We start from the raw sequence: 24,705 nt of genomic DNA on the forward strand, positions 1-24,705 counted from the left end.
CCACCCGCAACGAGCAACAGCCCCTACCAGCGCGCGCCCGGAAAGCCCGCTTGCCTCCACGGCGTGAACTGCTACCGCAAGAACCCGGCTCACTGGTTGGAATACGACCACCCCGCCGACCACCCGCACCTCGCGCCGCCCGCCGCGCCGCCGCCGACCGCCGTACTGCCGCCGCCCGCCACGCCGCCGCCGCCGCCGCCCGCCGCGCCGCCCACCAAGAAGCGCGCGCGGCCCGACGACGACGGGGCCTCGCCGCCGCCGCTGAGAGTGCCGGTCGCGCGGATCGACCAGGCGAAGGAGCTCTTGGCGCTGCTGCGGACGACAGGGGAGGCGACCGAGCGCAGGCTGGCAGTTCGCGGGTCCTCCTTCTCTGGCGACCAGAAGCTGATGCAGTTCGCGAAAAAGGCGGCGGACCGCGACGACGTGGCGGCGGACCGCACGCCTGGCCGGTCGAGGCGGCAGCGGTGCGGCAATTGTGGGTTGCTCGCGACGGAGCACACGCGATCGAGCCGGGGGCAAGGGGCGAGCGCGCACGCCGGAGAGAAGTACTACTCGTGCTCTGTGACGAGGAACTGCCACAACTTCTCCGATGACGAGAAGCGCCGGGTAGGACTGCGAGTGATGTGAAGGGCCGTGCCCGATAGAGCGCAGCCAAGACGAAGCCGTGGGGGGGCTTGGTCTTTCACCACGCAAGCAATGTACTCCAATACAGTTGTGTTGTTTTGCACACACACGACACACCACCCGCACACTGGCACGTGGCCGTGGGGCACGGTGTGCACGGTGAAACATGCTGAAAGCTCCCTCCGTCTCGCCGGGTCGCCGCGCCGCCTCCCTCGCCATCTCCGCATCTGAGGTGTGTCGAGCCGCCTGTGAGTGAGAGAGTTGTGTCAGTTCTCTGCACTCTGGTAGAGGACGGGAACGGGGAACGAGATGAGATAGAGTAGGGAGTAGAAGAAAGCAAAGAGGAGCCCTGCGCACGCACGACTCCGCAGGAGAAGCCCCTCCCCAGACAAAACACAAGGGAGAGGTGGGTGGGTCACAGAAAAACTGCGGCCGCCAGCGACTGAGCGTCTCGCTGGCGGACGGGGAGAGGAACACAAAGGGACGTACGGTACGGACGTCCATCCACTGGGATGAGAGTAATGGAAAGATGAGGTCGAATCTGCTGATTCAACAGCCGCCCAAAGGAGCGCCGCCTCAACACGGGGTATCGGCTCTATCGAGCCATGCTAGCTCCAGCCGCAACCCCACCCGGCCGCCCGAGCGTGTTCCCGCAAAGCAGAGAAGACTAATTCCTGGGGGAAGCAACCGTCTCTCGAGCGTGCCGCGCGCGTCCGCCGCCCGACGAGGACGGCGCGCAGCGAGGCCAGGTTGCCCACCGACAGATCGACGAGCAGTCTCCGGCTCGTCATAGCTCCCCCCTCCCCCCCTGGACGCCCCCGTGGCCTAAAGTCTGGGCAGGTTGTGGAGGACACGTCGACACGATCCCGGCGTGAACACGACTAACTGACGGATCCGCTCCTGACAGTGGCACGCACCGCGCCGCGCCGCGTGCGACTGTCTCTTTGTTTGAAGTTAAAAAGTCGAATCAGAGCCGGGTGTCGGCGTTGTCCTCCAGTTTCCTCCTCTGGCCCCCCCGTCCGGGACCGCTCCGGGGACGCACGGCGGCAAACCCATCAAGCTGCTATGAGGCCCCGGCATCGCCTCCCCTGGCTTAGCTCGAATGAGAGATATTGTGCACATGGTTAGTCTCTACAGTATGTACACTGACACTGAACCTCCCAGAGCTCGTCCCTGTCCGCCACGGCCATCCTCGGCCTCCGGAGGGCCCCCGGCCGCTGCGCGGTGCGGCGGCGTCACAAATCCGACAACAGAGCACCGGGACGCGGTCGGGCGATCTGAGGCCCAACTAGGCGTATGCATTGCCTGGACCTATCAACAGGCGCCTGTGGCGCCGTGGTCAGGAGCTGCTGTTGACGTCGCCAGTTTTTTCTTGCGCGGCGTCCCGTCTCGCTCAGGAGCTGCGTTGCTTCGCCGCCGCCGCCGCCGCCTCCTCGGCCGCCCACCTCCGCCTCCGCGGCCGCCGCACGAGTTCAAAGTTCCGATCATGCCGGACGACCTCCGCCTCGAGGCGCGCCTCTCTCGGCTCTCGCACGCCGCTCTGGTCAGCCTCGTCTGCGAGGCGTCGCGATCCAACCACGGCGTCGCCACAACCTCAAACACCTGCCTCGCCCGCCACTCGCCGCTGCCCGACTGGGCGGTGAGGGACGTGCTGCTTGACCCGGACCTCATCGCCTGCGTGCTCTCTCACGTCCACGGCGGCTCAGCTGCCGCCCGCGTGTGCACTGCCTGGAGGACGGCGTGGGACACGACTGACAGGCTCGTTTACGGGCTTGGCGGCGGCAGAGAAGCTGCCGGCCGGGCGTGCGGCGAGCTGCTTCGGCTGGTGAACAGATCCTCGCGCCGACCGCAGCAACCCATCGACGACAATCGTACGCGCGTCGCACAGCATCACGGCGGCATTGAGGCGCTCGTTGCGCTCGTCCGGCCCGGCCCGACAACCGCAACCATCACCAACCTGGCCTTGCGGGTGCTGCGGAGCCTTGCAAAGACGCCCGCGGTCCCCGAGCGCATCATCGAGGCGGGCGGCGTCCAAAACCTGATCGCCGTGCTGCGGCAAGTCACCTTCTTTCCAAACGACCCGTTCGAGAGCAAGCGGCTTGCGACGCAGTTGCTGGCGGCGTGCACGTCCTTGCACCCGCCGGCTCGCACGGCCGTCTGCGAGGCTCAAGGCATTCCGCAGCTCGCCAAGTTCGCGTTGCAGGCGCGAAGGCTCGTCGGTGAGGACACCTCCAGCGCGTGCGCGGCGGCGGCCGTCGCCGTGCTGCAGTGCGCAGCCAGCGTTCCCAGGAGCACCGAGCCGCCCGATGACCTCTGCCTCTCCGTTTCGGTTCGCCTTGTGCAGTGCGACCCGCAGCTGCAGTTCACCGACGGCCCCTTCTCCAAGCTCATGTGGAAGCTGCTGGCGGCCGACGCGCTGCTCGCCCTGGCCGCTCTGTCGACGCCGGACATGGCTCCGCAGTGGAGGCGCGTGGGAGGCACGCAAGCCCTCGCAGCGCTCAGCTGCGACGATGCGGCGTGGGTCGATTGGAGCTCCCGCCTGAGGACCCCGAGCGGCGAGCCGAGGCCAATCGCGGTCAAGCAGCTGGCGGACCGCGGCCTCGCAAACCTGGGCGTGCGGGCGACGCGCTCGACCCTCCGCTCTGTGCGGGTCGGGGCATGAGCGGCAGCGATCGATGACGGCACGGGGCCGCCGCCGCGGCCGCCCCGTCCAAGAGAGAGGGGCAGGCGATGGACTTGCGGCAGCAGAGGAAGGATCCTCCAGCCTGTTTGATTCTATCCAGCGGCCGGGGAACCAGAGGGAGAGTGAAGTGGGCCGGAGTGTGAGGTGTGTGTGACTCACTGTGAGAGCACCGGACTCCGGACACCCACCTGGGCGCTCGAGGGAAATCGGCATGTGAGGAGCGGGGCAGCGGGCGAGCGCCGGCAGGGCGCACTGAAGCTCGCGTTCCAAGACCACATAAAGTTATTGCTTTCGACACACGAGTACTTGGAGTTATCGATCCCCCCCCCCCCCCCCCGAGGCCGGAGCAGAGGCCAGAGGCTTCTTTCTACACTTTTCCTTTCTCTCTCTCTCTCCATGCACACTCGCTGCAAAGCAATGCAATTATAGTAGAAAACTTAGTAGTGCAAAATAGACGTGGGAGGAGTGATGAGATTTGCTTGCGTGAGTGAGTGAGTATTCTTGATACGACCCACGTGCCACGACGGCACACCACCAGAGAGAAAGATTTTGAAAACCAACACAACAAAATTCCCTCACACAACACAGGGCACGGGACTGGCGCGCACTGGCACTAACACAGGTACATACCACGGGCGCCAACAAGAATTTTACAACAAAGCTCCCTCGCACGACACTGGGCACGGATCACGACTCTCACAGTGATTGGGCTCGGCAGCTTGTTGGCTCACAGCCAATGAATTCGACGCGGTCGGCCTTGCGGAGAGAGGCTGCCAGCAAGTTGACGATCGCTGTGTACTTCATGGTGGGACGGCTGACTCGGCCCATACAGGATGCCACGCGACTGCCTGAAGGGGAGGGGGGCGAGGCTAGAGCGCAGAGGCAGACTCAGCTGCTCTCTCCACGCCAGTCCACTCGCATCGGTTGCCTCCATGAACGGCGGAGCTATTCTCGCGTCCACACCATACTGTGCACCACACCTACACCTGGCTCCAACTTGGACACGCCCGCATACACAGGAACACAACACAGGATTCCTACACACACTGCTGGGTGGGTGGGGGCAGGCACTAGGTCACGCATGGCATCGGAAGTCTTACTTACCTAAAGGCATCTCTAGCAGCGCCGTTCGTTACGCGTGCGGCATCCCCCCCACACACTTGCTTAGCCTGCATGACCGGCTCATGGTCGAGCTCTCGAAAGTTACACTAGAGACTAGAGCTGATCCCGGACAAAACAGATTTTCGGCCCCCGTTACGTGACGCCCTTGGAGCACTTGGAGTGCAGTTATCAACCTCACATCCAGGGCGGGGAGCTAAGAAGCGCACCCAGCGAGCCGGATGATCGGTGTCGGGTTACGGCTAGAGAGCCCTAGCCCCGGGGGTGCGCGTTCGCAGGGAAAGGGCCGTAAAGTAAACACGGGTCTCCGAGGGTTAGTTCCGTGTACCGGGTTTCCCCTTAACTGCAGAACGCCCCCTCTACTCGGAGCTAACGAAGCCCGGTACAGATTTTGCCCCCGTTACGCGTTGCGCCAGCGATTTTCGCTCGCGCCCGCCGCAGCGCCGATGCAAAGTGCCTACGGAGCGGCACTTGCAACCGTCTCATGCACATGCTGGCTAGGCTGCGACCACCTGCCAGCTGCCGCACGCCTCATCTGCGTGCTGTGACGGGTCGTATGCGCATCTTTGCATGCAAGCTAGTGCAAGGTCACCGACGTCACGTCTGTCAGACTGTCACGGTGTCGTGTGTCAACGGTCTAACCGCAAACAGTTTCTCTCGTCTCCGTGACCGAGTCGCGGCCCGCGGCGGGTGCGGGGTGGTGTGTGCCTGTGTGCGTCCTCGACGGCCAGTCAATGCATTTCCTACATTTGACAGACTGGGAAGGAGCTAAGATCCTCCCTGCACCCTGGACAAGATGAAGACGTGGAGAGCTGTGTATGGTTCCAGGTGGTGCGAGGACAAAGGCCTTGCTGTCCGAATCATGGCGCACCGCTGCACCGCACAATCTGGGCGCACCCTGGCCATCTGAGATCTGTGCGGACTGATTCCGACCTCCCTGAGGGCGAAGAGTACCTCACAGAGGAGACCGACGGTAACTTGACAGGGGCCGACTTCTCCTGCTGGCACCTTTGGCGGGTCAGACAGCCACTTGATGGATTGATTGCTGGGCACGTGTTCTGGAAATTCGTTCTTGCGCCCGAGGTGAGAGCGCCAAAACGGAACTGGGCGGGGCTCGAACAGGGCTCGATCGATGCAGCTGGATGGGTCCACATTCGGGAGCTCGATCTAGATGACTGCATCATCTGTGACCCACAAGCCCTAATGGATGGGACGACCTCTTGCATAACGAGTTCTATCACCTTGTGCATGACACATTTTTTTGGCTCAGCGTTACGCCTCGATGCAGATTTCGACCCCCCGTTACGCCCTCGGTACAGATTTTTCGGGCCCGGTTACGAAAATCTGTTTTGTGTTTTGTCCGGGATCTGTATGTCGTGTGAGTTGGGATTACCTGCCGGACGAACGATACCGGTTGGAGGCGCACGACACACGCCTGTGACTAACTACTATAGCGGTTAGAAGTCGGTTACACAAATTAGTCAGCAGGTGTGGCGGTTTGAGGCCTTTTCCGTCCGCCCGTTTTGCAGGTCCAAAGTAAATTCATATGAAAGTGCTTGTTTGAAAGTAAAGTCTTGCCACGTCTTTCCTGATATGGTGGTACGCATTTTTGCACACTAGCCAACGTCATGGCCGTAATGAAAGTACTTTGAAAGTAAAGTCTTGCAACGTCTTTCCCTGAGATATGGTGGTACGCATTTGCACACTAACCAACGTCATGGCGGCCTGGTGTCGGGAGACTTGGCGCGCTTGAGATCGACTGGGCAGGGGCTGGAGGAGAGTGGCGGAACCCGGCCGTGGCCGCTCGGATGCCGGTCTGTCCGTCGCACCGCGTCGGTGTATGGACACTGGAGTAGGCAGTCGCGCTCCCAATACGTGCATCACTTTTGTGACAGGTCTCAGACTTTGAGCGGCCATATCTCGGTAACTATGGGCCCCCGTTCCAAATCCGAAGAGTTTTCAGGTGGACCATCAATAGTTACCGGATATGGCCGCTCAAAGTCTGAGACCTGTCACAAAAGTGATGCACGTATTGGGAGCGCGACTGTAGGACGGTCGAACAGTATCGTATGGACGGACCCCCAAAATCTCAACCAGAACCAGAGGACAGGACCCACACCGGCGACGAACGACCTGGTCGGTGACTCACAATTTAGAGCCTGTGAGCAGTGTGTCGTCCAGCTGGTTGGTGTCGTCGTCCTGTGCCTGTGTGACCGTTCCGCGCTGTCTTCTGTCCTGGGCTGAGATGTTGGTTGATACTTTGTTGTAGGGATATTTTGGAGATTTTCGGGGGGCAGCTGCCACCATATGCACCCCCAGGCTGAGGCGGTTACAGAGAGGATCACGCGCAACCGCAATAAAATGCAAACCTGCCTCCCATCCAGGGAGCTGAAACCCTGCCTGTCAACCACACGTCACCACAGCCATGAACTCGTTCGCGCGGCGCGGCGTGGAGTCGAGTCCGTTCGTGCGCATGCTGAAGCGGAGCGGACGCACGCGGCAGCGCACCCTCGTCGCAGCCGTGCTGGGCACCTTCTTCTGCTTTGCCGCCTTTTTCCATCACTACGAGCAGATCAACGACGACTCGACCGTCTTCACGTGGTTCGGCATGCGATCGGACGGACGGTGCGGCCGCGACTTTGGCATGGAGCACGTCAAGGAGATCACCTGCGGCAAGGGCGCCTGCTGCTCCTCCCACGGCTGGTGCGGCCACGGAGAGGAGTACTGCTCGGTCGCGCTCGGCTGCCAGAACGGCTGCTGGCCGGCAGACCCGAATGCACGGCCGGAGACGCCCGATGACGAGCCGGACGACCGCTACCGCCACCACATGATGGACGACGACGGCGGCCACTACCGCGACCGCGATAGGTACGATGACTACCGACACGGCGACTACCACCACGACGACTATCACCACAGGTGACTGCCTCTGCTCCCTTCCGGGCCTGGGCGGGAGAATTGGCCCACACGCGTTCGCCTCTTCCCACAGGTACGACGACATGCACCCCGACCACGACGAGCCCGACCACGAGGTTCCTGATCACGACGATCACGACGAGGGCTGAGGCCAAAAGGGGAGGGCGTGTCGGCGGTCTCTGGGGGCGGATTCGGCCGTGCAGTAGGTGGGCAGCTCTTCGAGCGGTGCTGCGGCCATGTCAGCGGACTCTCCCCGCAGTGTGTCGCTCCTCGATGGCGCCTCTGTTTGTAGCTCAGGGTGACAGGGAGCGCGAGAGCTTTGTGTGCCGTGAGTGCTCTCTCTTGACTTCTTTACTTCGATCTTCAGTGAATCTGTCACAGTGTATGTACGGCTTAAGTTTTTGTTATGACTCTGTCGAAGAGAGAGGAATTGGAAACCAACAAGAAATCACGACTCTTGTCGAAGAGCGAGGAGCACATATGACCTAAATGTCGTGTGACGACGATTGTACGTATCGGCTTCTATGGTTGCTGTCATCCGGATCCCCCCACACCTGCCCCTCCTTCTTCAGCTTATTGTGAGTGAGCTTCTGGCGAGTAGAGGCACACGCACGCTCTTCGAGGTCTCTTGGAGCAGAGCCCCTGCGAGCCCTCGAAAGAGCCCAATGGGTCCCTCGAGAGGGTACCCTGGGTGGGCGGGGCCTCTACTCGCAAGAGTGAGCTTTGTGTTTAGGTGCAGCACAATAAGAAATACTCGGGGGCGCTTCGCGCGAGGCTTGCGAGGCGCACCCCTGCCAATCTCTGACCAACCCCGCACTCGGGCCCACTCCAAGCCTCGAAAGCGCTGTCGAAGTTCACACACAGACGATGCTCGCACGGCTGCTCGGCCGTTGGTTCGACAGCGCGCTCGCCATTCTCGGCCGCCACCCGCCTCTGGCCCGCCGCCTGCTCGGCGCCCTCGTTGCTTACCTGCGCCTAACGCCAATTCGACTTGGCCAGCGCTCGCTGCTCGCCTTCTGCACGCGCTCGCTCCTTCCTACACTCCCGCCCTTTGACGACGCGGTCGTAACGCTCCGGGCGTGCGAAGCCGTCCGGCTCCGCTGCTTCCAGCTCGGCGGCTCGCACAAGGCAGACATTCTGTCTGAGTGGCTGCTGCTGACGGGAGTGTGGCAGCCCGCCCTCACGAGCTACCTGCTGCGCGCGCTCTCGCCGGGCGACACGCTCATCGACGTGGGCGCCAACACGGGCTACTTTGCGCTGCTGGGCGCCGCGAGGGTCGGTAGTCGTGGCAGCGTCGTCGCCGTCGAGGCCTGCCCGCGCACGCATGAGCGGCTGGTGGCGAACGTGGCACTCAACCCCGGGCTCACGGTCGAGGCGGTGCAGGCGGCCGCCGCGGACGCCGAGGGCGAGCTCACGCTCTACCAGCACAAGCGCGAGCCGCTGTACAACACGACGGTGGCCGGCGCGGGGGCAGGCGGCGTGGCGGCGGGCACCGATGTGTGGGCGCTGCTGCAGGGGAGCGGCGCGCTCGGCGCGCTCGGCGGAGCAGGCGCGAGCGGCGCCATGGGCGAGGTGTCGCGCCTGGCGGGCGGCGGCGTGTGGAGAGAGACGCGGGCACGCCGCTCCAGACGCTTCCAGAACAGCACCTCCAAAACAGCTCCCAGACTCCTCACGCGCTTCCCAAAGGGATCGGCTCTGCTGACGTGTAGTAAGGCACGTCCTAGGCCCTCCCCGGACACGCCCTTCGCCGCGCCCCGAAAGGTGCGCGCCGCGCCGCTCGACGCGCTGCTCAGCGAGGAGCAGGTGCGCACTGCGCGGCTGCTCAAGGTGGACGTCGAGGGCGGGGAGTGGGCGGTGCTGCGCGGCGCGGCTGCGCTGCTACGCGACGCACCGCCCACGCTCGAGGTGGTGGTCGAGGTGACGCCGCGGTGGCTCGCGCTGCAGGGGAGCAGCGTTCCCCAGCTGCTGCGCCACATGCGAGCCCTCGGCTTCTGGCCCTACATCCTGGCGCACGACGACTACGAGATCCGAAGAGCGCTGCCGCCGCCGCCGCCGCCTCCGCCGCCCCGCCGGCTGCGCTCCGACGAGCTGCCCGCCGGCTGCGACCAGGCTGACCTCGTCTTCAGCCGCAGGGACGTCGAGGCTTTGGTCTGACATTAGAGAGATGGATTGCGCTGTGGAGGACATACAGTCGAGTCCGCCCCGAGCAAAAGAGCAGTTGCCGGGCCGGGGCTACAACTCCCGCGTCCCGGGTCTGGCCGGCGCAAGCGCGCAACAGTGGAACGTAGTTTCCGTGGAGTACGTTGGTCCGTTATACTCGTAGTCGTACTATTCCCAACCCTCTAGAGGCTCACGTGCATAGCCTCAAGAGGCAGAGCCTCCCCGCAGACGGCCAGCACGGCCACGACCGCCGCGGCCGCCGCTCCAAACTGCACTCCGACGTCTCTCCAGCCGACGGAGGCGTCCCGTGGCTGGGAGCGGAGCGCTGCCGTCGCCTGGTCGACAGCCCACGCCGCCGGGCACGCGGCGAGAAAAGTGCCGCATGCCGCCGCCGTTGCCACGAGCGCAGCCAGCGGCGCGCAGCGCAGGGCCCACGCCGCGGGAGCCTCTCCGCGTCGGCTGCGCGGCATGGAGACTCGCTCGGCGGCCAGGGCGATGGCGAGGACGGCGACTGCCGCGGCGGTGCCGCCGTGCGAGCGAGTGAGAGCGGGCAAGCACCAAGCAAACAGGACGCCCCACCGCCAAAGCGCGAAGGCGTGCCAAGCGACGAGAGGGCCCAAGCGGCCGTCCCAGCCCCGCTCTCGCGCGGAGCGCGCCGCCGCAGCCAGCGCTGGCGCGAGCGCGGCGCACAGCAGCGCCTGGGCACCGAGCGCGCACCAGTCGATCCCAAGCGAAGCTCCGGAGGCTCCAAGCGACGCGCGAGCGGCGAGCCCTTGCGGCGGGTGCATCGGCCGCGCGATCTCGCTCCGCTCTGCCGTGAGCCAGAAGCTCGCCGCCGCGGAGATAGGCGACTCGCCGACCAGGTCTGCCAGCGTCGCGCCCCGCGCCAGCAGGACAAACGCACACGGGAGCAGCACGCCCGCCATGTGCAGCGCCGCCGCCGCCGCCGCCTCCAGCCAGGGGGTCGGAGGGCGGGCGCCCCGCTCCTCCGCGCCTCGCCTAAGGAGCTTAGTTCGGCCAGGCGGAGGCCGGCTGCGGAAGGGGGGAGGCGCCGGCCGCGGCCTGCCCGCTGCGTCCGCCCGCCGCCCCTCCTCCACGCGCCGGCGAGCCTCGAGTACGGCGAGGAAGGCGGCGGCGGAGGCGGCGACTAGAGACGGCTCGAGGAGGAGCGCCTGCTCGCGGGACACACGCCGGGTCACACGCCATGGAGGGGCGAGGCTCCTCTTGGGCGGCACGGCTCGAGGCGGGCGTGCCGAGCGGCGGTGCGACTCGTACGCGCGCCCGTGCCGGCTGTCCTCCTTCGGCGGGCCTCGCCAGCCTCGCAAGCCGCGCAAGCCTCGCCAGGCGCGGCTTAGGCGAGAGGCGAGCGCTCGGCCCGAAGGCCTACTGCCGGCGGGAGCAGGCGAGGGGGCGCCTCCGCTGCTGCGGCGGTACTTGTGACACCACCACACGGCTCGCGTGCGCCTCTCCGGCTGGCCGAGCGGAGAGAGAGAGCCGTATGCACGGACCGTCACTTCGATGTCCAGCCTCGCCAGCTGGCGCAGCGCCGCCGGCACCTCGAACGAGGCGACCCGATATGGCGCCCGCTCCGGCGCGGAGGCGCACCGGCGAGGGTACGGCGCGCAGGCCGACCGGTGGCTCGCTTTCGCGGCCTCCCTCGCCTTGGAGCCCGACGGGTCGCAAAGGTCTTGCGGGAAGGTGCCGAACGCGCCGATGAATGCGTTTAGCAGAGGTGTTGAGGTGCGCACGTCAACGAAATACGTGCTCACGTTGAGTCCGCACGCAGACTCATGAGGCGACCACGGGATCAACAGGTGTGAGCCGTTGTCGATCGGCGGCGCCCACCGCTCGAGCTGGTCGGCAGGTTGCACAGGGAGAAAGCCGCTGCCCGACGCAGAGTCACAGAAGCCGACCTCGAGCCCGCCGCCGCCGCGCATGTCAGGGAGAGCGGGACGGAGCAGCGAGCCGTCTTGGCTGGTAAACCAACTCGCCCGAACCGCCCAAGTGAAAAAAGAAAAATTCGAAAGCGGCCCTGATGTGAGGTTGCCAACTGCACTCCGAGTGCAAGTACGCCGCGCAGGCAAAGAGGTCGGACGGTCTCGGGCTAGCACCGCATCCGCAGCTGTGCGGTTTCGGGTGCGGCCGTCATAGAGTCGCCTCCACACGCGCGCATGCTGGGGACGCGCCCGCCCTCACGGCTCGCCGCCGATCTCCTCACGCCGCCGCCTGCTCGGCCAGCACCTCGGCGATGACCTCGCTCGGCTGCGCGCCAGAGAAGGCCACCGGCTCGCCGTTGCCGCTCGCCGGGTGCACGACGAAGAATGGGACGCCGCGCACGCCCTGCCGCGACCAGCCCGTCGCCTTGGCGTCCACCTCGCGCTGGAATGCGTCCGAGTGAAGCGCCTTGCCCGCAGCCTCGCCATCGAGGCCGCACGCGGCCGCGCACGCCACGAGCTCTTCGCGCCGCGAGAGGTCGCGGGCGTCCTCGAAGTAGGCTTTGAAGAGCGTCTCCATTAGTGGGTCGACCGTCTGCGGCTGCGTCGCCTTGCACCACTCGACGAGCCGGTGCGAGTCGCCCGTGCGGATGATGCGACGCTGCTTGTTGAAGCTGATGCCGACCTTGCCGGCGGCGCAGTCAAGCGGGTTGTCGGGCGCGTCGAAGCGCGCGACTGCCGCCGGCCCATACTTGGCCGTTAGGTGCTCCATCAGGTCCTCGCCTTCGGCCGGCGTGTTCTGGTTCAGGTAGAAAGGCTGCCAGTCGACGTCCAGCGCGACCTTGGCCGACAACGCGGCCGACTCGAGGTGGCGCTTGCCGACCCAGCACCAGGGTCATATGGTGTCCGAGATGAGCGTGACGCGCAGGGCGGCGGCGCGGGCAGCGGCGGCCATATACATGGTGTGTGGCCTCCGCGTGAAACAGCGGCGACAGGCGCTGCCTCTCGGGTTGATGATGGAATTCTTTTTCAGTGACCTGGTCGTCCGTCGTCATTACCTACTACTACTACTTGACGCTTTTCTTTCTTTCTTCCCGCTCAAAGCTCTTGCGGCGCATGAAATTACTCGTCCGGAGCGTTACACGCCGATATCCGCGCGGCGCGGGCCTCCTTCTCCCTCGAGCGACCCGTGAGGTGAGTCCAATCTCCAACATCGTCGGCAGCCGATGCCGACGCCGCAGATTCCCAGCTGTCCAAGCTGGGATTGCTCGGTCCTGGGCCAGGTCTGCACGGAGGGCTCCGGCTACACCTGCTGCGCCGCGGTCCTCCCTGAGCACGTCGGTGACTGCTCGGGAAGCCTATGTTGGTTTGAAAACAGCGGCCTTCCCTCCGGAGAAGTCTGCTCCGCCTCGCCCGCAGTCCCACCGCCATTGTTGCCACAGCTATCGCCGCCGCCACCGCCTGCGCTGCCACCGCCGCCGCCGCCGCTGCTGCCGCCGCTAGCACCAGGGCAGATTCCCAGCTGTCCAAGCTGGGACTGCTCGGTCTTGGGCCAGGTCTGCACGGAGGGCTCCGGCTACACCTGCTGCGCCGCGGCGAACGTCCCTGAAGACTGCTCGGGAATGTGTTGGTTTGACAACAGCGGCCTGCCCTCCGGAGAAGTCTGCTCCGCCTCGCCATGCTCAAATCACTGCCAGCTCAATACAACGATCATCATCGTCATGTCGGTGCTTGGGCTGCTGATCGCTATAGCGGGTATCCTAGTTTGCTTCTACATAGCGAGGAGGCGCAGAAGGCTCAGGCAGGTGGCACCACCCGGCTCGGCAGTGTCCCAACGCAAGGGCAGCGCCTGCGATGTGTTCGGCAGCTACAAGCAGAATGACGGCACAGACGGATTGCTGTTCAACCTCTTCTACACTCTGGAGATGAAAGGCATCGACCTCTGGCTCGACAAGAAGCGCGGGAGCGAGCGCAGCGAGGCGGGCATGCGGGCTGGCGTGCGGGCCTGCAAGCTGTTCTGCGCGGTCATCTCGCCGAAATACTTTGAGTCAGCCTTCTGCCTTTTGGAGCTACGCACGGCGCTCTCCCACAAGAAGCCGATCGTTGTCTGCTTCAACAGCAGCAAGTTCACGGTGCAGCAGGCGATGTCCTGGATCCCGGAGGAGTTCAGGGGGCGGCTGCTGAGCAATGAGGTTGTCGCGCTGCACGAGGACGACGAGTACATGCGGGTTGGTGTGGAGAAGGTCGCGGCGCAGCTCAGTCTGAGCTCGCCCGAGCAGTCACTCAGTTAACACACACCACACACACACGTATGTGCCCATTGCGTCCTTATCTCTCCGACTCCGTGGCAGCTGGCCAGTTGGCACTATGACCGTGTGCGCACCCATCCGCCCTCGCCGTCGCCTCGCCGAGCGGCGAGCGCCCGTCGAGAGCCGGAGAGGTGGGGCAGGTGCGCACCTCTCGTAGAGAAAAGCAGCCACGTGTATGTACGCGTCACCCACGCCGAAGCGAGGAAAGTGAGCCACTGGCGCCCGCTGTATCCTGTAATAACTTAAGTGGAAACCGAGCTCGGCTCGCCGCCCGAAATATCGAATAGCATGCGACGTAGCTGAGAGAATAACAAAAAACAGACAACCCCGTCAGCGTGTGACAAAACGATATAGAAAAACAACCCAGTAACGAACTGACAGCCCCCTCCCTCCCCGCGGCCGCGCGCTCTCATGTATGGCCGTGCACACACACGCCCAGAGAGTGGAGCTGCATCACAGTCTAGCACGCGAAGCGCGCTGCCTCCGCCTGGTCCAGCTCGCGCGGCGCCACATGCGACACAGCTGGCAGTGTGCCCTGCCGGCCCCCGCGACATGTACATGTACATGTCTACGCGAGTTCACCACGCCGGCCGCGTCCTATCGGTCTCGGACAGTAAAGCCGTAGCCCTCAGGGCCAACTCGTCACTAAAGTAAAGAGCAGCCGCAGCCGCGTGCACGGCCACGGGGAAAAGTAACTTAAAGCAGCATGATGTCCTTCACGTACTTGTTCTTGAGCTCAGCTTGGTCGAGCTTGAAGACGCGTCCAAAGCCGCGGTTGCCCCTGTTTTCGACCACGTTGGACTCGCCACCATAGTTGCTGCCACCGAGGACGATGTCAAGGTAGCCGCTTCCGTAGACGTCGCCCAAGGCGACCGCGCCGTCGGTACGAGGCCCGACCACTTGGTAGTAGTCAAAGAAGTCGTCGCCGTCGTGGGCGTCTGGCTTGTTCCAGAGCACCCAGTTGTCGTACGTGCCGCAAAAGACGACATCCGGGGCGCCGTCGCCGTCCATGTCGCCGATCGCGAGGTCGGACCTGGTATCACAGACAGGAAGGTAGGTGGGTTATGGGTGAGCACATCAGTACGGGAAGGTTGTCGGTTGGTTTGCTGGGGTGGGGGGGGGGGGGGCGCACGAGCCAGAAGACGACCCAACTTTCGGGAGCTCGACAGAGGTGGTGAAATTGCCATCGCCCGGGTTGAGGAAGAGGATGTTGTTCTGCAGGTAGCACGCGAGCACGAGATCGAGGTGTCCGTCGCCGTTCATGTCGTGGAGGCCAATGGCGTTGACGTACTTCTCTGTGAGCGTGACCACGTCGAAGGTGCCGTCGCCGTTGTTCTTGAGCAGCTTCGCGCCCCCATACAGCTGGAATCCGAGGACGATGTCGTTCATGCCGTCGCCGGTCACGTCGCCAATAACGGCCGAGGTGCCATCCAACTCGCCGCCCGGCAGCACCACCGGCGCCTCAAAGACGGTGCCTCCCTTGCCGTACATGATGGACGACTCTTGTTTGGCGCCGTTGCTGCAGCCGTTGCCGTTGGCAAAGACGAGGTCGTCAAAGCCGTCCCCGTCCACGTCGCCGACGGCGACGCCGCACGTCGACAGCTTATCGGTGCCGTTCAGATCAATCGGGTCGTCAAAGCCGCCGTCCCCGTTCCCGAGGAGGAGCTGGTTGGGTGCGTTGTCCCAGCCGGTGTAGCGGTTGCCGAGGAGCAGGTCTGGCGTCCCGTCGCCGTTGAAGTCGCCGCGCGCGACCGAGGTGGTCTCGAGCGCAGTGCCGGGCATTTCCTCTCCTGCAAAGCCGCCATTGCCGTCGTTGAGAAGCAGCACGTTGCTGGAGGAGCCGCCGGTGCCGAAGAAGAGATCGACGACCGGTGGTGGCAGCGGCGACGGAGACGGAGACGGAGAAGGGGAGGGCGACGGAGAGGGTGAACCCTCAGGGACTGAGGAGAACGCCGAAACGGAGGCCACAAGAAAAGGCACGAAGACGGAAAGCGAGCGCAGAGAGCGCATCACCATGGGTGGGAGTGATGGACCAACCAAAAGGCAGCGGGGTACCGAGGCGGTGGCGCCAGCGGGATTTTTCTTTTTTCTAAGAGAGAGAAAAGTCTTATCCTAACGGTGTGGGGGCGCGGAGGGCTTGTTGGCGAGCCAAAATGGTGTTTTCCGAGGCGCTGCGCTAGGCTCAGAGCGAGTTCGCGCTGCGCTAGGCTCAGACGGCGAGTTCGCGCTGCGCTAGGCCCAGACGGCGAGTTCGCGCTGCGCTAGGCTCACAGATGCGAGTGCGCTGCGATAGAAGAAAAAAACAGCTTCGAAACGACAACCGAAGGGAGGACTGTGTAGTGTAATCATGTGTCAAGAATCACGTGCTGCTGCTGCTGCTGCTGCTGCTGCTGCTGCTGCTGCTGCTGCTGCTGCTGCTGCTGCTGCTGCGCGGCGAGCGCCGTCGCCGAGGCGGGCCTCGGCGGAGAGCGCGATTATGCGGCCTTTCCCGCGACCCGCACAAAGAAGAGGCGCCCTCCGTCAGCCTCGACCTGCCACCGGCTCGCGTCGACCGACCCGGCCGCGTGCCACACCTCCACAGCCCAGTGCGCCAGCCCGCAGAAGTTGCCCGTCGCCTCCTCGATGCCCCACCCCGTGGGCCACGCGGCCAAGGCGGTGCCGAGAGGCGGCGGCGGCGCCGCGGTCGCCTCGAGACGCGCCGCGACGGCGTCAAAGGCGATCCGCCTCGCGCCCGTCGCGGCCGCCTCGGCCAGCAGCGCCTCCCCGGCCAGCCGCGGGAGGTCGCCCTCCGTCTCGAACCAGCACGACGAGCGGCCGTCGGCGCACGCCTCGTCCCACGCCTTGAGCTGGCGGACAAAGGCCGCCAAGCTCTTGAGGTGTGCATACTTGCGCTCGGTGTGCGCGCTCGCCATCTTCAGCCGCGCGTCCTCCCACCGCCGGCTCGCCATGCCGGGCGCGCTGTTGACGTACCTGCGACGGAAGGGGGGGGGGGGGGGAGCTCAAGCGACACGCGTCGCGAGCCAGGAACACAGAGCCCCGCACGTGATCCGGTCGGCGTCGATCGCCTCGCCCAGCGCCCAGTCCGAGTCCTTCTCGACGCGCGAGAAGAGCGTGTAAATGAGGCCGAGGAACAGCTTCTCCATCGAGATGTGGTTGGCGACGTGCGCGATCATGAACTCGACGTCCTTGCTGTCGCCGAAGCTCCCCCCCTGGGTCTTGTGCGCGACCGTCGCGTACCCCGCGCGCAGAGGCACGCCCGTGCGCGTCGCGTGCCTAGATCGTCACTGCACCAAAGTCAGGGCGCGAGCACTCACGGTGACGAGCAAAGTCGGGCATCGAATTCACGGGGCTGCGAGTTTTGCCGATGCGGCCAAATGCAGTGTGCGCTCTCGAGTGCTAGTCGGAATGCACGGATCTGTATTCTTTATCTAAGGCTGCGTTCCCGGCGCGCTGGCCCGTCGCGCCCGACTCGTCCTTGCTGAAGCTGCGGTTGACTGGAACGGGGACCCACTTCTCGCGGCCAGCGCCGCGAAAGAAAGCGGGGCCGTCGTAGGCCGGAAAGCTGACGACGGCGGCGACCGGAAAGTGCTGCGGAGGCTGCTCGCCGGGCTTGAAGAGGAAGGCGACGATCGTCCCCCGCGCGCCGTTGTTGAGCTTGAAGAAGACGCACTGGTTCTTGGTCAACACGGTGGGCGAGCCCACCGCGCCCAGGAAGGTGCGAGGGATCTGGCCAACCTCCTTATCGGGGCCTTTGGGGGGCTGGCCCTGCGTCTCGGAGGGCACCACACACACGGGGTGTTCCGTCGCCTTGCGATGCTCCTGCAGCCGCTGCGCGTTCATCTCGTTGGTTGGCGCCCACGTCTCGTAGACGTCGAGGACGCGCTTGCCCGCGGCGGCCTGCCGCTCGGCTGCCGGCAGCCGGTGCCAGAGGCGCGACATGCACTGCTGCCAGTGCTCCTGCGTCGCCTATGGTATTCGAAGAGGGCCGGTCGGTCCTGAGGGCACGCGCCGTGCTCTGTGTGACGCCAGCGCTCGCGCGTCGCCTCGCCGCGGCGGATGGCGAGGAGGCGCGCGAGCAGCGCCGCCTGGTCCGGCCCCTGGCGCATGGTCTCGTCGAGCACGATCACGTCAAAGCCCTGGCGGCGCAGCTGCCAGCCGCGCTGCGCGATCGGGCCGCGCGACGAGCCCGGCTCGAGGTGCGCGCCGCCACCCTCGGAGGCGGGCAGCTGCCCGTGGTCGCCGCACAAGTTGGCGGCGGGGACGCCGCCAAACGAAGTCAGCTGGCGGGCGGACGGCGGCAGAGACGAGAGGCACGCCTGGCCCAGCCGCGCGTCGATCCACGCGATGTCCTCGGACGAGATCATACCGTCCTCGTCCAAGTTGAAGACGCGAGCCGCGCGCCTGCCGCGCTCGCCGGTCAGCCGCCGCAGCCGGTCCATCGGCTGCGCCCCGAGGGGCGCGTCGTGGACTGTGAAGGTGGCGCGGTGCTTGCGCGGCACCTCGCCGGCCGGCGTGATCGAGTGCCACGTCCGCCCCCCCGGGTTAAGCACCGCCGCCGACCCTGTGGGGGCGGCGTTGATCACCGCCAGGTTGTCGTTGAAGAGCCGGCGCGCAAAGAGGGTTACTCCCTACCAGAGAGGTGCGCCGTCCCAGGTCGGCCGAGGTGCGGCCGAGGCGCGGCCGAGGCGCGGCCGAGGCGCGGCCGAGAAGCGGACCTTCACGACGAAGGACTTGCCGACGCCGGCCGTCCCAAAGATCTTGAGCCGGCTCTGAATCGGATACTCGTCCTCGTTCTCCGCAAGGCCGCCCTTCGCCTCGGCCGCACGCTCTCGCTCCCAGGCGTCAAGAAGCGCCTCAAAGTTGATGCTGAGGGCGAGACGCTGCAGCGCGTTGGCGCGGAAGAAGGAGGGCAGACGAGGCAGCGTCGCGCCCTCGCCCTGGCGGATGAACTCGCCCGCTTTCTCGCGCCCGGCAAGCGAATCAAGAGCCTGCCCGATCCCCGCCACCGCCTCCCAGTCGAGCACCGGTCCGCCGTCCGCGTTGAGGCACTGGATGCCGTAGTCGTGCCACGAGGTAGCCCACTCGGGAAGCCTGCAGTCCTCCGCATCGATGGTGCCGAGGTCGCCGTCGTCGGCTGCCGCCTCGAGCCCAGCCTCACCGAGCGCTCGCGCCTGCGCGTCCACCTCCTCCGCAAACCCCTGCCTCCACTCGCCCCTGTCGTCGCCGTCCGAGTCAGACTCGTTCCAAGCGGCCCCTGCACCGCCGGCGGCGAGGCCGTCGCCAGGCGAGGCGCCGTCGTGACCGCCGCCCGGGCGCGCCCGCCCGCGGGCAGCCTTCGCCGCCTCGGCCGCCGCCTTGCGCTCTGCACGTCGCCGCGCCCCCTCCACCTCCTCACGCACCATTCGGATGCGGCCGGCGCGGGTGGGGTCGGGCGGAAGCCCCTCCGACTCGAACACGGGCCCCGTGAGGACAACGTCGTCCGGCAGGAGGAAGGCCTGCCCCGTCTGCAGGCCCTCGGGCGGCGCCGCGCCGGCCGCCAGCGGAACCGCCTGCACCGGCCGCCTGCACCGGCCATCCGAGGCGCGCGGGTCGGCCACTTGCTGTACAGCCTCGCCTGGCGGCGCGTTGGAGGGAGCGCGCAGGCCAGCGTAGGGCTGCGTCGGCGGCAGGCGGCCATACCCCTCCGTGGAGGCGGAGGCCACCGGCGCCTCGTCGCCGCCCTCGCCGCCGCCCTCGCCGGGCTCGCGAGACCGCAGAGCTGGCGGCGCCGAGGGATCGCCAGCGGCGCCACCGGAGGCCGCCGGCATCGAGGCCGGCGGCGTCGACGACGGCGCCGGCCCTGAACGTCCCAGAAGCACCTCGTCGGAGTCGCCGCTGCGGCAGAAGCAGCCGTAGAGTCCCGGCGCAATCTCGATCTCGCGGATGTCCTGCATGACGAGATCGTCGAAGCGGCCGAGCACCAGCCTCGCCTCCATGGGCCACTCCGACGAGCCCCATCTGCGCACAAAGACGCGCAGGGTGTCCGACGCGAGCTGTCGGGTCTCGCGCCGCTCCTCCTCCGGCTCGCCCGGAGCCTCGAGCGCGACAGCGGCGGCCAGCAGCGTCTCGGCCTTCGCCGCGCTGAAGCGCTGTCCATTCACTCCATGGAGTGGGAGCAGCGAGATGCCAAAGAGCATCAGGCCGAGGTCGTAGTAGATCGCGACGCCCTCATCTGCGTCGTCGCAGAGGACTACACGCGGCCAGCGGGGGACCAGCTCGGCCTGCTGGCCCGCCGCTGGGTAGCGGAAGATGAGGTACCCGTCTCTCCTGGCCCGCAGCGCCGCCACCACGCGGTCCGTCGCCCGCTGGCGCGCGTGCCGCTCCGCGGCGCTGTCGGGGGCGCGACACCGGACCGTGCCGATGTAGCGGCCTCCGCCCGGCGGTGGCGACGGCAAGCGGGTGGCCGCGGCGAGGTCCGGCGCCGCCGGCGCCTCGAGATCCATCGGCTGGTTGCCGACCTTGGCACGAGGCGCATCGTCGGTGCCGCGGTCGGCGTCGCCGCCTCCGGTGGCAGCAGCGCTGGAGCCGGCGCCGGCGCCGGTGGCAGCTCCGGCGGTGCCGCGGCCGGGCGGAGGCGGCAGCGCGTCGACGGCGACGCCAAAGAACTCTCCAAAGGCCTCGCGGAACGAGCTGCAGCCGGACTTGAGGTCGTCAGCCACGAGCCAGTGCCCCGGCGCGTGAATCCGTAGCTGGTCCCGGCAGTACTCCTCCTCAAGCGGCCAGCTCGGAAAGCAGAGGTGGCCGGTGAAGACGGGAAAGTGCGAGTGGCCGCAGCCGCACTTGTCGCCGCAGCGCGAGACCCAGTCGAAGAGCGAGATGTGCGGCGCCTCGGCGCGACGCTCGGGGGAGAGAAAGCGCTGCAGCGGCGTCTTCTTGGCGAGCGGCGCCTCCTCGTCCGTCGCGTCTCTGTCGAGCATGCGCCACCCGCTGAGGCCGCAGAAGTTGTGGCGGCGCGTGCAGCGGACGAGGGGGATGCCGAGGAGGATGACGTCGCAGCAGTGCACCGGCCAGTCGACCATCCCGACAGCGCGGCGGAGCAGCGAGCGCGCCAGCGCGCGCACGCTCGAGTTTGCGTCGGCGGCCTTTGCGAGGTCGGCGTAGACCTTGATCAGATCGTCGGTCGAAGCGGCGCCCTTGCAGCAGTACTCGTTGAGATAGCGGTCGAGCGCCTCGCACTTCTCCTCGAGGACGAGCTGCGTGTCCGAATTGCCGCCCCAATCTTCGAGCACGCACCGGATGTGCTGGATGAGGAAAGGGTTCGCGCGAGGCCCCGCCACGCGCGGGTGCTCGGCCGAGCCCTCGAGCCGCGGCTCCGCGTGCAGCTGCTTGCCGGCGCCGCACTTGGCAACCTCGTCAAAGTCGCCGAAATGGAAGCGGCAGGAGCGCTTGCGGTAGCGCTGCCCCGCGACGCCCGTGCCGCCGTCGCCGTCGTCACGCTTGCGCTTTCCCGCGCCGCGCAGCCGCACCAGCGGGCCGAGGCACGTCGGCGTGCAGCGATGATGCGCCACGGTGCGAACGAGCTTGAAGTAGCGGCGCTCGCGCCCGCGCAGCCCGCCGCGCGCCACCTCGCCGAGCACGGTCGTCTTGAGCGCCAGCTTGGCTGCCGCCGGGTCGTCGTCGCCCGCCTGGAGCAGCGGGGGCGCCAGCGAAACGTAGCCGGGGCTGGGGGGCGAGGGGGTGGCAGCCGCCGCCGGTGCCGCATTGGGAGCCGAAGGAGTGCCGAGCGGGGCGGCGTCGCCCTCGTCGAGCGGGGGCGCGGGCGGAGGCCTCCCGTGTCGACCGCCGGCGCCACCGCCCGAGCCGGCGCCGGCGGCGCGGCGTGGCGGGGCGACCGCTGCGGAGCCAGCAGCGGCAGGAGCGAGGCGGTGGCCGGCGGCGCGGCGTGGCGGGGCGACCGCTGCGGAGCCAGCAGCGGCAGGAGCGAGGCGGTGGCCGGCGGCGCGGCGTGGCGGGGCGACCGCTGCGGAGCCAGCAGCGGCAGGAGCGAGGCGGTGGGAAAGTGTCGCAGCAGCGCGTGGCACTGTAGCCGATCCCAGCCAGCCCCACGTCGCCAGCCCGGCGTCCGGCAGGCTGGGGATGCCGCTTACGGGCGTGGTCACTATGCCGAGGAGTCCGGGGCGCTGCTGCCCGAGTTTCTGTGCCATCCCCCCCCCGAGAATGAACTGGCCATCGTCGAGCGAGGCGTTGCTCCGGTTGGCGCCCCACACGAAAACGTTGTCGGCTGAGGCCTCGCTGGCGTCGAGCCAAGCCGTGAAGCGCACCCGCCGCGGGCCGAAGAGACTGCGAAGAGCACGAGCCCGCTCCCCGATGAACGCGACGAGCAGCTCGAGCGCGCCGGCGCCGTGCGCCCCCCACTGCCTCCTGGCGTGATTGCTACCGAGCGCCGTGCGCTCAACCGACCCGGGGAAGGTCACAACGGCAGCGGGGCGCGCCTCCATGTGCGATTGGAGCGCCGCGAAGCGGCCGCGGTTGAAGTCGATAAACGGCTGCACCAGGGCCGGGGGGTCGGCCGCCTGCGGCGGCGCACCCGTCGGCGCGGCGGCGCACACTCCAGGGCCTGCAGCAGCGGCGGGCGCGGCTGGCGACGGAGGGGAGGCGGCAGCGGCGGCGGCGGCGGAGGGGCGTGGCGGCGGCGCTGCTCGCATCAGACGCGCGATCAGAGGATCGCTCCGCGCGAGTCCCATGATCGGCGGCGGCGGAGACGACGGCGAGCCCGGAGGCGACGGAGGCAGGGACGGAGGCAGCGCGCCCGCGAGCGAAGACGCCCCCGCGAGCGAGCCCGAAGGCGGGCCGGCCTGAAGCAGCCTGGCCGAGCGACGGACGCCGGCCGAGGCACCGGCGGCCGAGGCGCCGGCGGCCGAGGCGCCGCCCCGCCCGCGCTTCTGGCCGCCCCGGCCGCCCCGCCCCGTCGGGGCCGAGCGAGCGCGCCGCCGCGCTGCGGGGGCACCCGGAGCCGGGGCATCCGGGGCATCCGGATGCGGCGCGCCCCCCGCCCCGTCCGCGGCTCCGGGGCCCGACATCCACCCCCAGAGCGCTTCCGCGGCGCGCGAGGCCGCGGCCTGGCTCTCCGGGGTCTTGTCGAAGAGCTCGTTGACGCTGCAGCCGGTCGAGGCGAGGAGCTTCTCACGCTGCGCGTGGTGCGAGAAGGACATCGCAAGCCCGTGCGCGTGCGCAGCGCCGCGGCCCTTTGCAAACTCGAGGCGCCACCACGCGTCGTCGTACTCGAGGACCTCGCGGAGCACAGTGCTCCAGAAGTTGACCGTGCGCGCGTCGAAGTACGCGACGACGACGTGCGAACACTCGAGCAGCAGGTTGCGTGCCCTGTCGGGCGACAGCAGCTCGGCCGCCCCCTCCGCGCCGCGTGTGGCCCAGACGTACTCCTCGAGGAGGGCGCGCATCTGCGGCCAGTGGAACTCCGCCATCGAGTTGGTCTGAAAGTAAGTCGGCACGTCGCCGTGCGCCGCCCGACGGAACTGCTGCAGCGCGCGGAGCTTGGTGTGTTCTCCGCGCCAGTACATTGGCGAATTTTTGAGGTTCGCGCCGATCGAGAGGATCTTGCGGGGGACAGACTCGTCCCCCGCCTCGAGGGCCTGCACAAGCTCGGGCACCGTACGGTGTGCCTCCGCCAGCTGCTGGGAGACGCAGTAGCCGGCCTGCTGCGACGCCTTGAGCCGCATCAGAAGATTAGTGAGGTGGATCTTGAGCACGGCGCCAAGCCGCCCATCCGCCGCAAAGACGAGATGCGAGACGGCGACGGAGAAGTCGACCTTCCGCAGCCGCGGCACCGTCGGGTCGCCGGAGCCCGCGACAAACACCGTCGGGTAGCACATCCCGAAGAAGCCCTCCGTCGCGAGCTCGCGCACCGGCGCCCCCGAGCTGCGAACCCAGTCAGCGCTGCCGACGCCGGCGCCGGCAAAGAGGGCGTCTGCCTTGGCGCTGTCACCGTCGAGCAAGTCGAGGACGAGGCGGCGCACCTGCGGGCCGGAAGCGAGTGGCGTCGGCGCAAGCAAGGAGTGGGCTAGGGCACGCGAGGCTCCGCGGCGGCACCTCGGCATCGGCGTCCTTGGAGTCGATCGGGGAGACCAGCCCCGAGTGGCTCACCGAGCCGTCCCCGTCGACCTCGGGCGGGAGCTCATTCTGCGCCGGGGCGGGACCGCCCTCCTCCTCCTCCTCCTCGGCCGCGCCGGCGGCGCGCGCCGGCTTCTCGTGCACGGGCAGCCCAGGCAGCTCGGCGCGCTCCTCTGGCACGGCCTGCTGCCTTTGCTGCGACATCACGACGTCGGAGTAGTACCGGTTGGGGATGTGAAGGAACCAGCGGCCGCTGAGCCGCTCGCCGGAGGGGAGGTCGGGGCCGGAGTACCGCTCCCAGTCGGCGGATGCGGAGTAGAGAGCTCGCACATCATACACGTCTACGAAGTAGCTGTCGACGGTCGGCCGGTGCGGCGAGCCGCCCGGCGGGTCGCCGCGCACGAGGCCGGTCAGCGCGCCCTGCACCGATCGCCTATCCGCCGCGAAAGCGCGCCCACCGTCGTGGCGCGCGCCCGCCTTGCGCAGGATGATGAGGCCCAGCTCGCTCGCGTGCCGAGGCAGCTCGCGCGCCACCTTGAACATGTCGTTTGGTAACGTCGTGCAGCTGCCGGCGGACGAAAGCATGCCGCCCGACATCCTCCTGATGCGCATCACGGGGATGATCCGCGCGATCAGCATGCTCTCGACCTGCGACAGGCACTTGAGCCATGACGGGGCGACGCGGAGGTGCATGTCGTTGTGCCGCATAGCGTCTGCGGGCGGCCCGAGGTCGTCCGGCAGGACGGTGCGCACACCCGAGAAGAGCTGGCAGCGGCCGCGCGACTCGCGGCGCCGGTGCTTCCGGCAGTCGGTGCACACGTAGAGCAGGCGACGGAGGTGGCGCCAAGCCAGC

General features: G+C 67.2%; 7 protein-coding genes across 7 annotated transcripts in view; 4 read left to right on the forward strand and 3 right to left on the reverse strand.

Moving 5' to 3' along the window:
- EMIHUDRAFT_467146 (hypothetical protein) overlaps window positions 1-708 on the forward strand; it is a 2,122-nt gene extending 1,414 nt beyond the window's left edge. The window contains exon 2 of the mRNA XM_005789030.1: window positions 46-708. Coding sequence (XP_005789087.1) covers window positions 46-627 — 582 coding nt within the window. The 3' untranslated portion in view covers window positions 628-708. The remainder of the gene's footprint in view (window positions 1-45) is intronic.
- A 1,402-nt stretch (window positions 709-2,110) lies between these two features.
- Window positions 2,111-3,286, forward strand: EMIHUDRAFT_226180 (hypothetical protein; the record flags this gene model as incomplete). Its single annotated transcript, XM_005789031.1, has 1 exon — window positions 2,111-3,286. The coding sequence occupies one exon, from the start codon at window positions 2,111-2,113 to the stop codon at window positions 3,284-3,286; it is 1,176 nt and encodes a 391-aa protein (XP_005789088.1).
- A 3,550-nt stretch (window positions 3,287-6,836) lies between these two features.
- Window positions 6,837-9,671, forward strand: EMIHUDRAFT_467147 (hypothetical protein). The gene is made up of 4 exons (XM_005789032.1): window positions 6,837-7,345; window positions 7,416-7,458; window positions 8,207-8,914; window positions 9,104-9,671. The coding sequence occupies exons 1-4, from the start codon at window positions 6,852-6,854 to the stop codon at window positions 9,494-9,496; spliced, it is 1,638 nt and encodes a 545-aa protein (XP_005789089.1). The 5' UTR covers window positions 6,837-6,851; the 3' UTR covers window positions 9,497-9,671.
- A 2,045-nt stretch (window positions 9,672-11,716) lies between these two features.
- EMIHUDRAFT_226184 (hypothetical protein) lies at window positions 11,717-12,335 on the reverse strand (the record flags this gene model as incomplete). The annotated part of the gene is made up of 2 exons (XM_005789033.1): window positions 11,717-12,253; window positions 12,327-12,335. The coding sequence occupies 2 exons, from the start codon at window positions 12,333-12,335 to the stop codon at window positions 11,717-11,719; spliced, it is 546 nt and encodes a 181-aa protein (XP_005789090.1).
- A 327-nt stretch (window positions 12,336-12,662) lies between these two features.
- EMIHUDRAFT_226185 (hypothetical protein) lies at window positions 12,663-13,727 on the forward strand (the record flags this gene model as incomplete). The annotated part of the gene is made up of 2 exons (XM_005789034.1): window positions 12,663-12,719; window positions 12,993-13,727. 2 exons carry the CDS (start codon window positions 12,663-12,665, stop codon window positions 13,725-13,727), a joined length of 792 nt encoding a protein of 263 aa, XP_005789091.1.
- Window positions 13,728-14,441: 714 nt separating this feature from the next.
- On the reverse strand, window positions 14,442-15,761 carry EMIHUDRAFT_110131 (hypothetical protein; the record flags this gene model as incomplete). The annotated part of the gene is made up of 2 exons (XM_005789035.1): window positions 14,442-14,778; window positions 14,878-15,761. The coding sequence occupies 2 exons, from the start codon at window positions 15,759-15,761 to the stop codon at window positions 14,442-14,444; spliced, it is 1,221 nt and encodes a 406-aa protein (XP_005789092.1).
- Window positions 15,762-16,013: 252 nt separating this feature from the next.
- On the reverse strand, window positions 16,014-24,393 carry EMIHUDRAFT_440518 (hypothetical protein). Its single transcript, XM_005789036.1, has 5 exons — window positions 23,995-24,393; window positions 17,188-17,781; window positions 16,788-17,018; window positions 16,151-16,715; window positions 16,014-16,117 (listed from the first exon to the last, which is right to left on the reverse strand). The coding sequence occupies exons 2-4, from the start codon at window positions 17,682-17,684 to the stop codon at window positions 16,220-16,222; spliced, it is 1,224 nt and encodes a 407-aa protein (XP_005789093.1). The 5' UTR covers window positions 17,685-17,781; window positions 23,995-24,393; the 3' UTR covers window positions 16,014-16,117; window positions 16,151-16,219.
- Window positions 24,394-24,705: the final 312 nt, after the last annotated feature.

This window comes from Emiliania huxleyi (genome assembly GCF_000372725.1).
Source record: "Emiliania huxleyi CCMP1516 chromosome Unknown EMIHUscaffold_130, whole genome shotgun sequence".
NCBI lineage: Eukaryota > Haptophyta > Isochrysidales > Noelaerhabdaceae > Emiliania > Emiliania huxleyi.

Bases quoted from the DNA above. Each gene is read 5' to 3' on its own strand.
- EMIHUDRAFT_467147 (XM_005789032.1), top strand. From the start codon at position 6,852: ATGAACTCGTTCGCGCGGCGCGGCGTGGAGTCGAGTCCGTTCGTGCGC. The intron at 7,346-7,415 runs GTGACTGCCTCT...CTCTTCCCACAG, and splicing joins CACGACGACTATCACCACAG to GTACGACGACATGCACCCCG. The intron at 8,915-9,103 runs GTGTCGCGCCTG...GCGCCCCGAAAG, and splicing joins CGAGCGGCGCCATGGGCGAG to GTGCGCGCCGCGCCGCTCGA.
- EMIHUDRAFT_440518 (XM_005789036.1), bottom strand. From the start codon at position 17,684: ATGTCGCGCCTCTGGCACCGGCTGCCGGCAGCCGAGCGGCAGGCCGCC. The intron at 17,019-17,187 runs GAACGCAGCCTT...GTGACGATCTAG, and splicing joins GCGACGGGCCAGCGCGCCGG to GCACGCGACGCGCACGGGCG. The intron at 16,716-16,787 runs GTGCGGGGCTCT...CTTCCGTCGCAG, and splicing joins ATCGACGCCGACCGGATCAC to GTACGTCAACAGCGCGCCCG.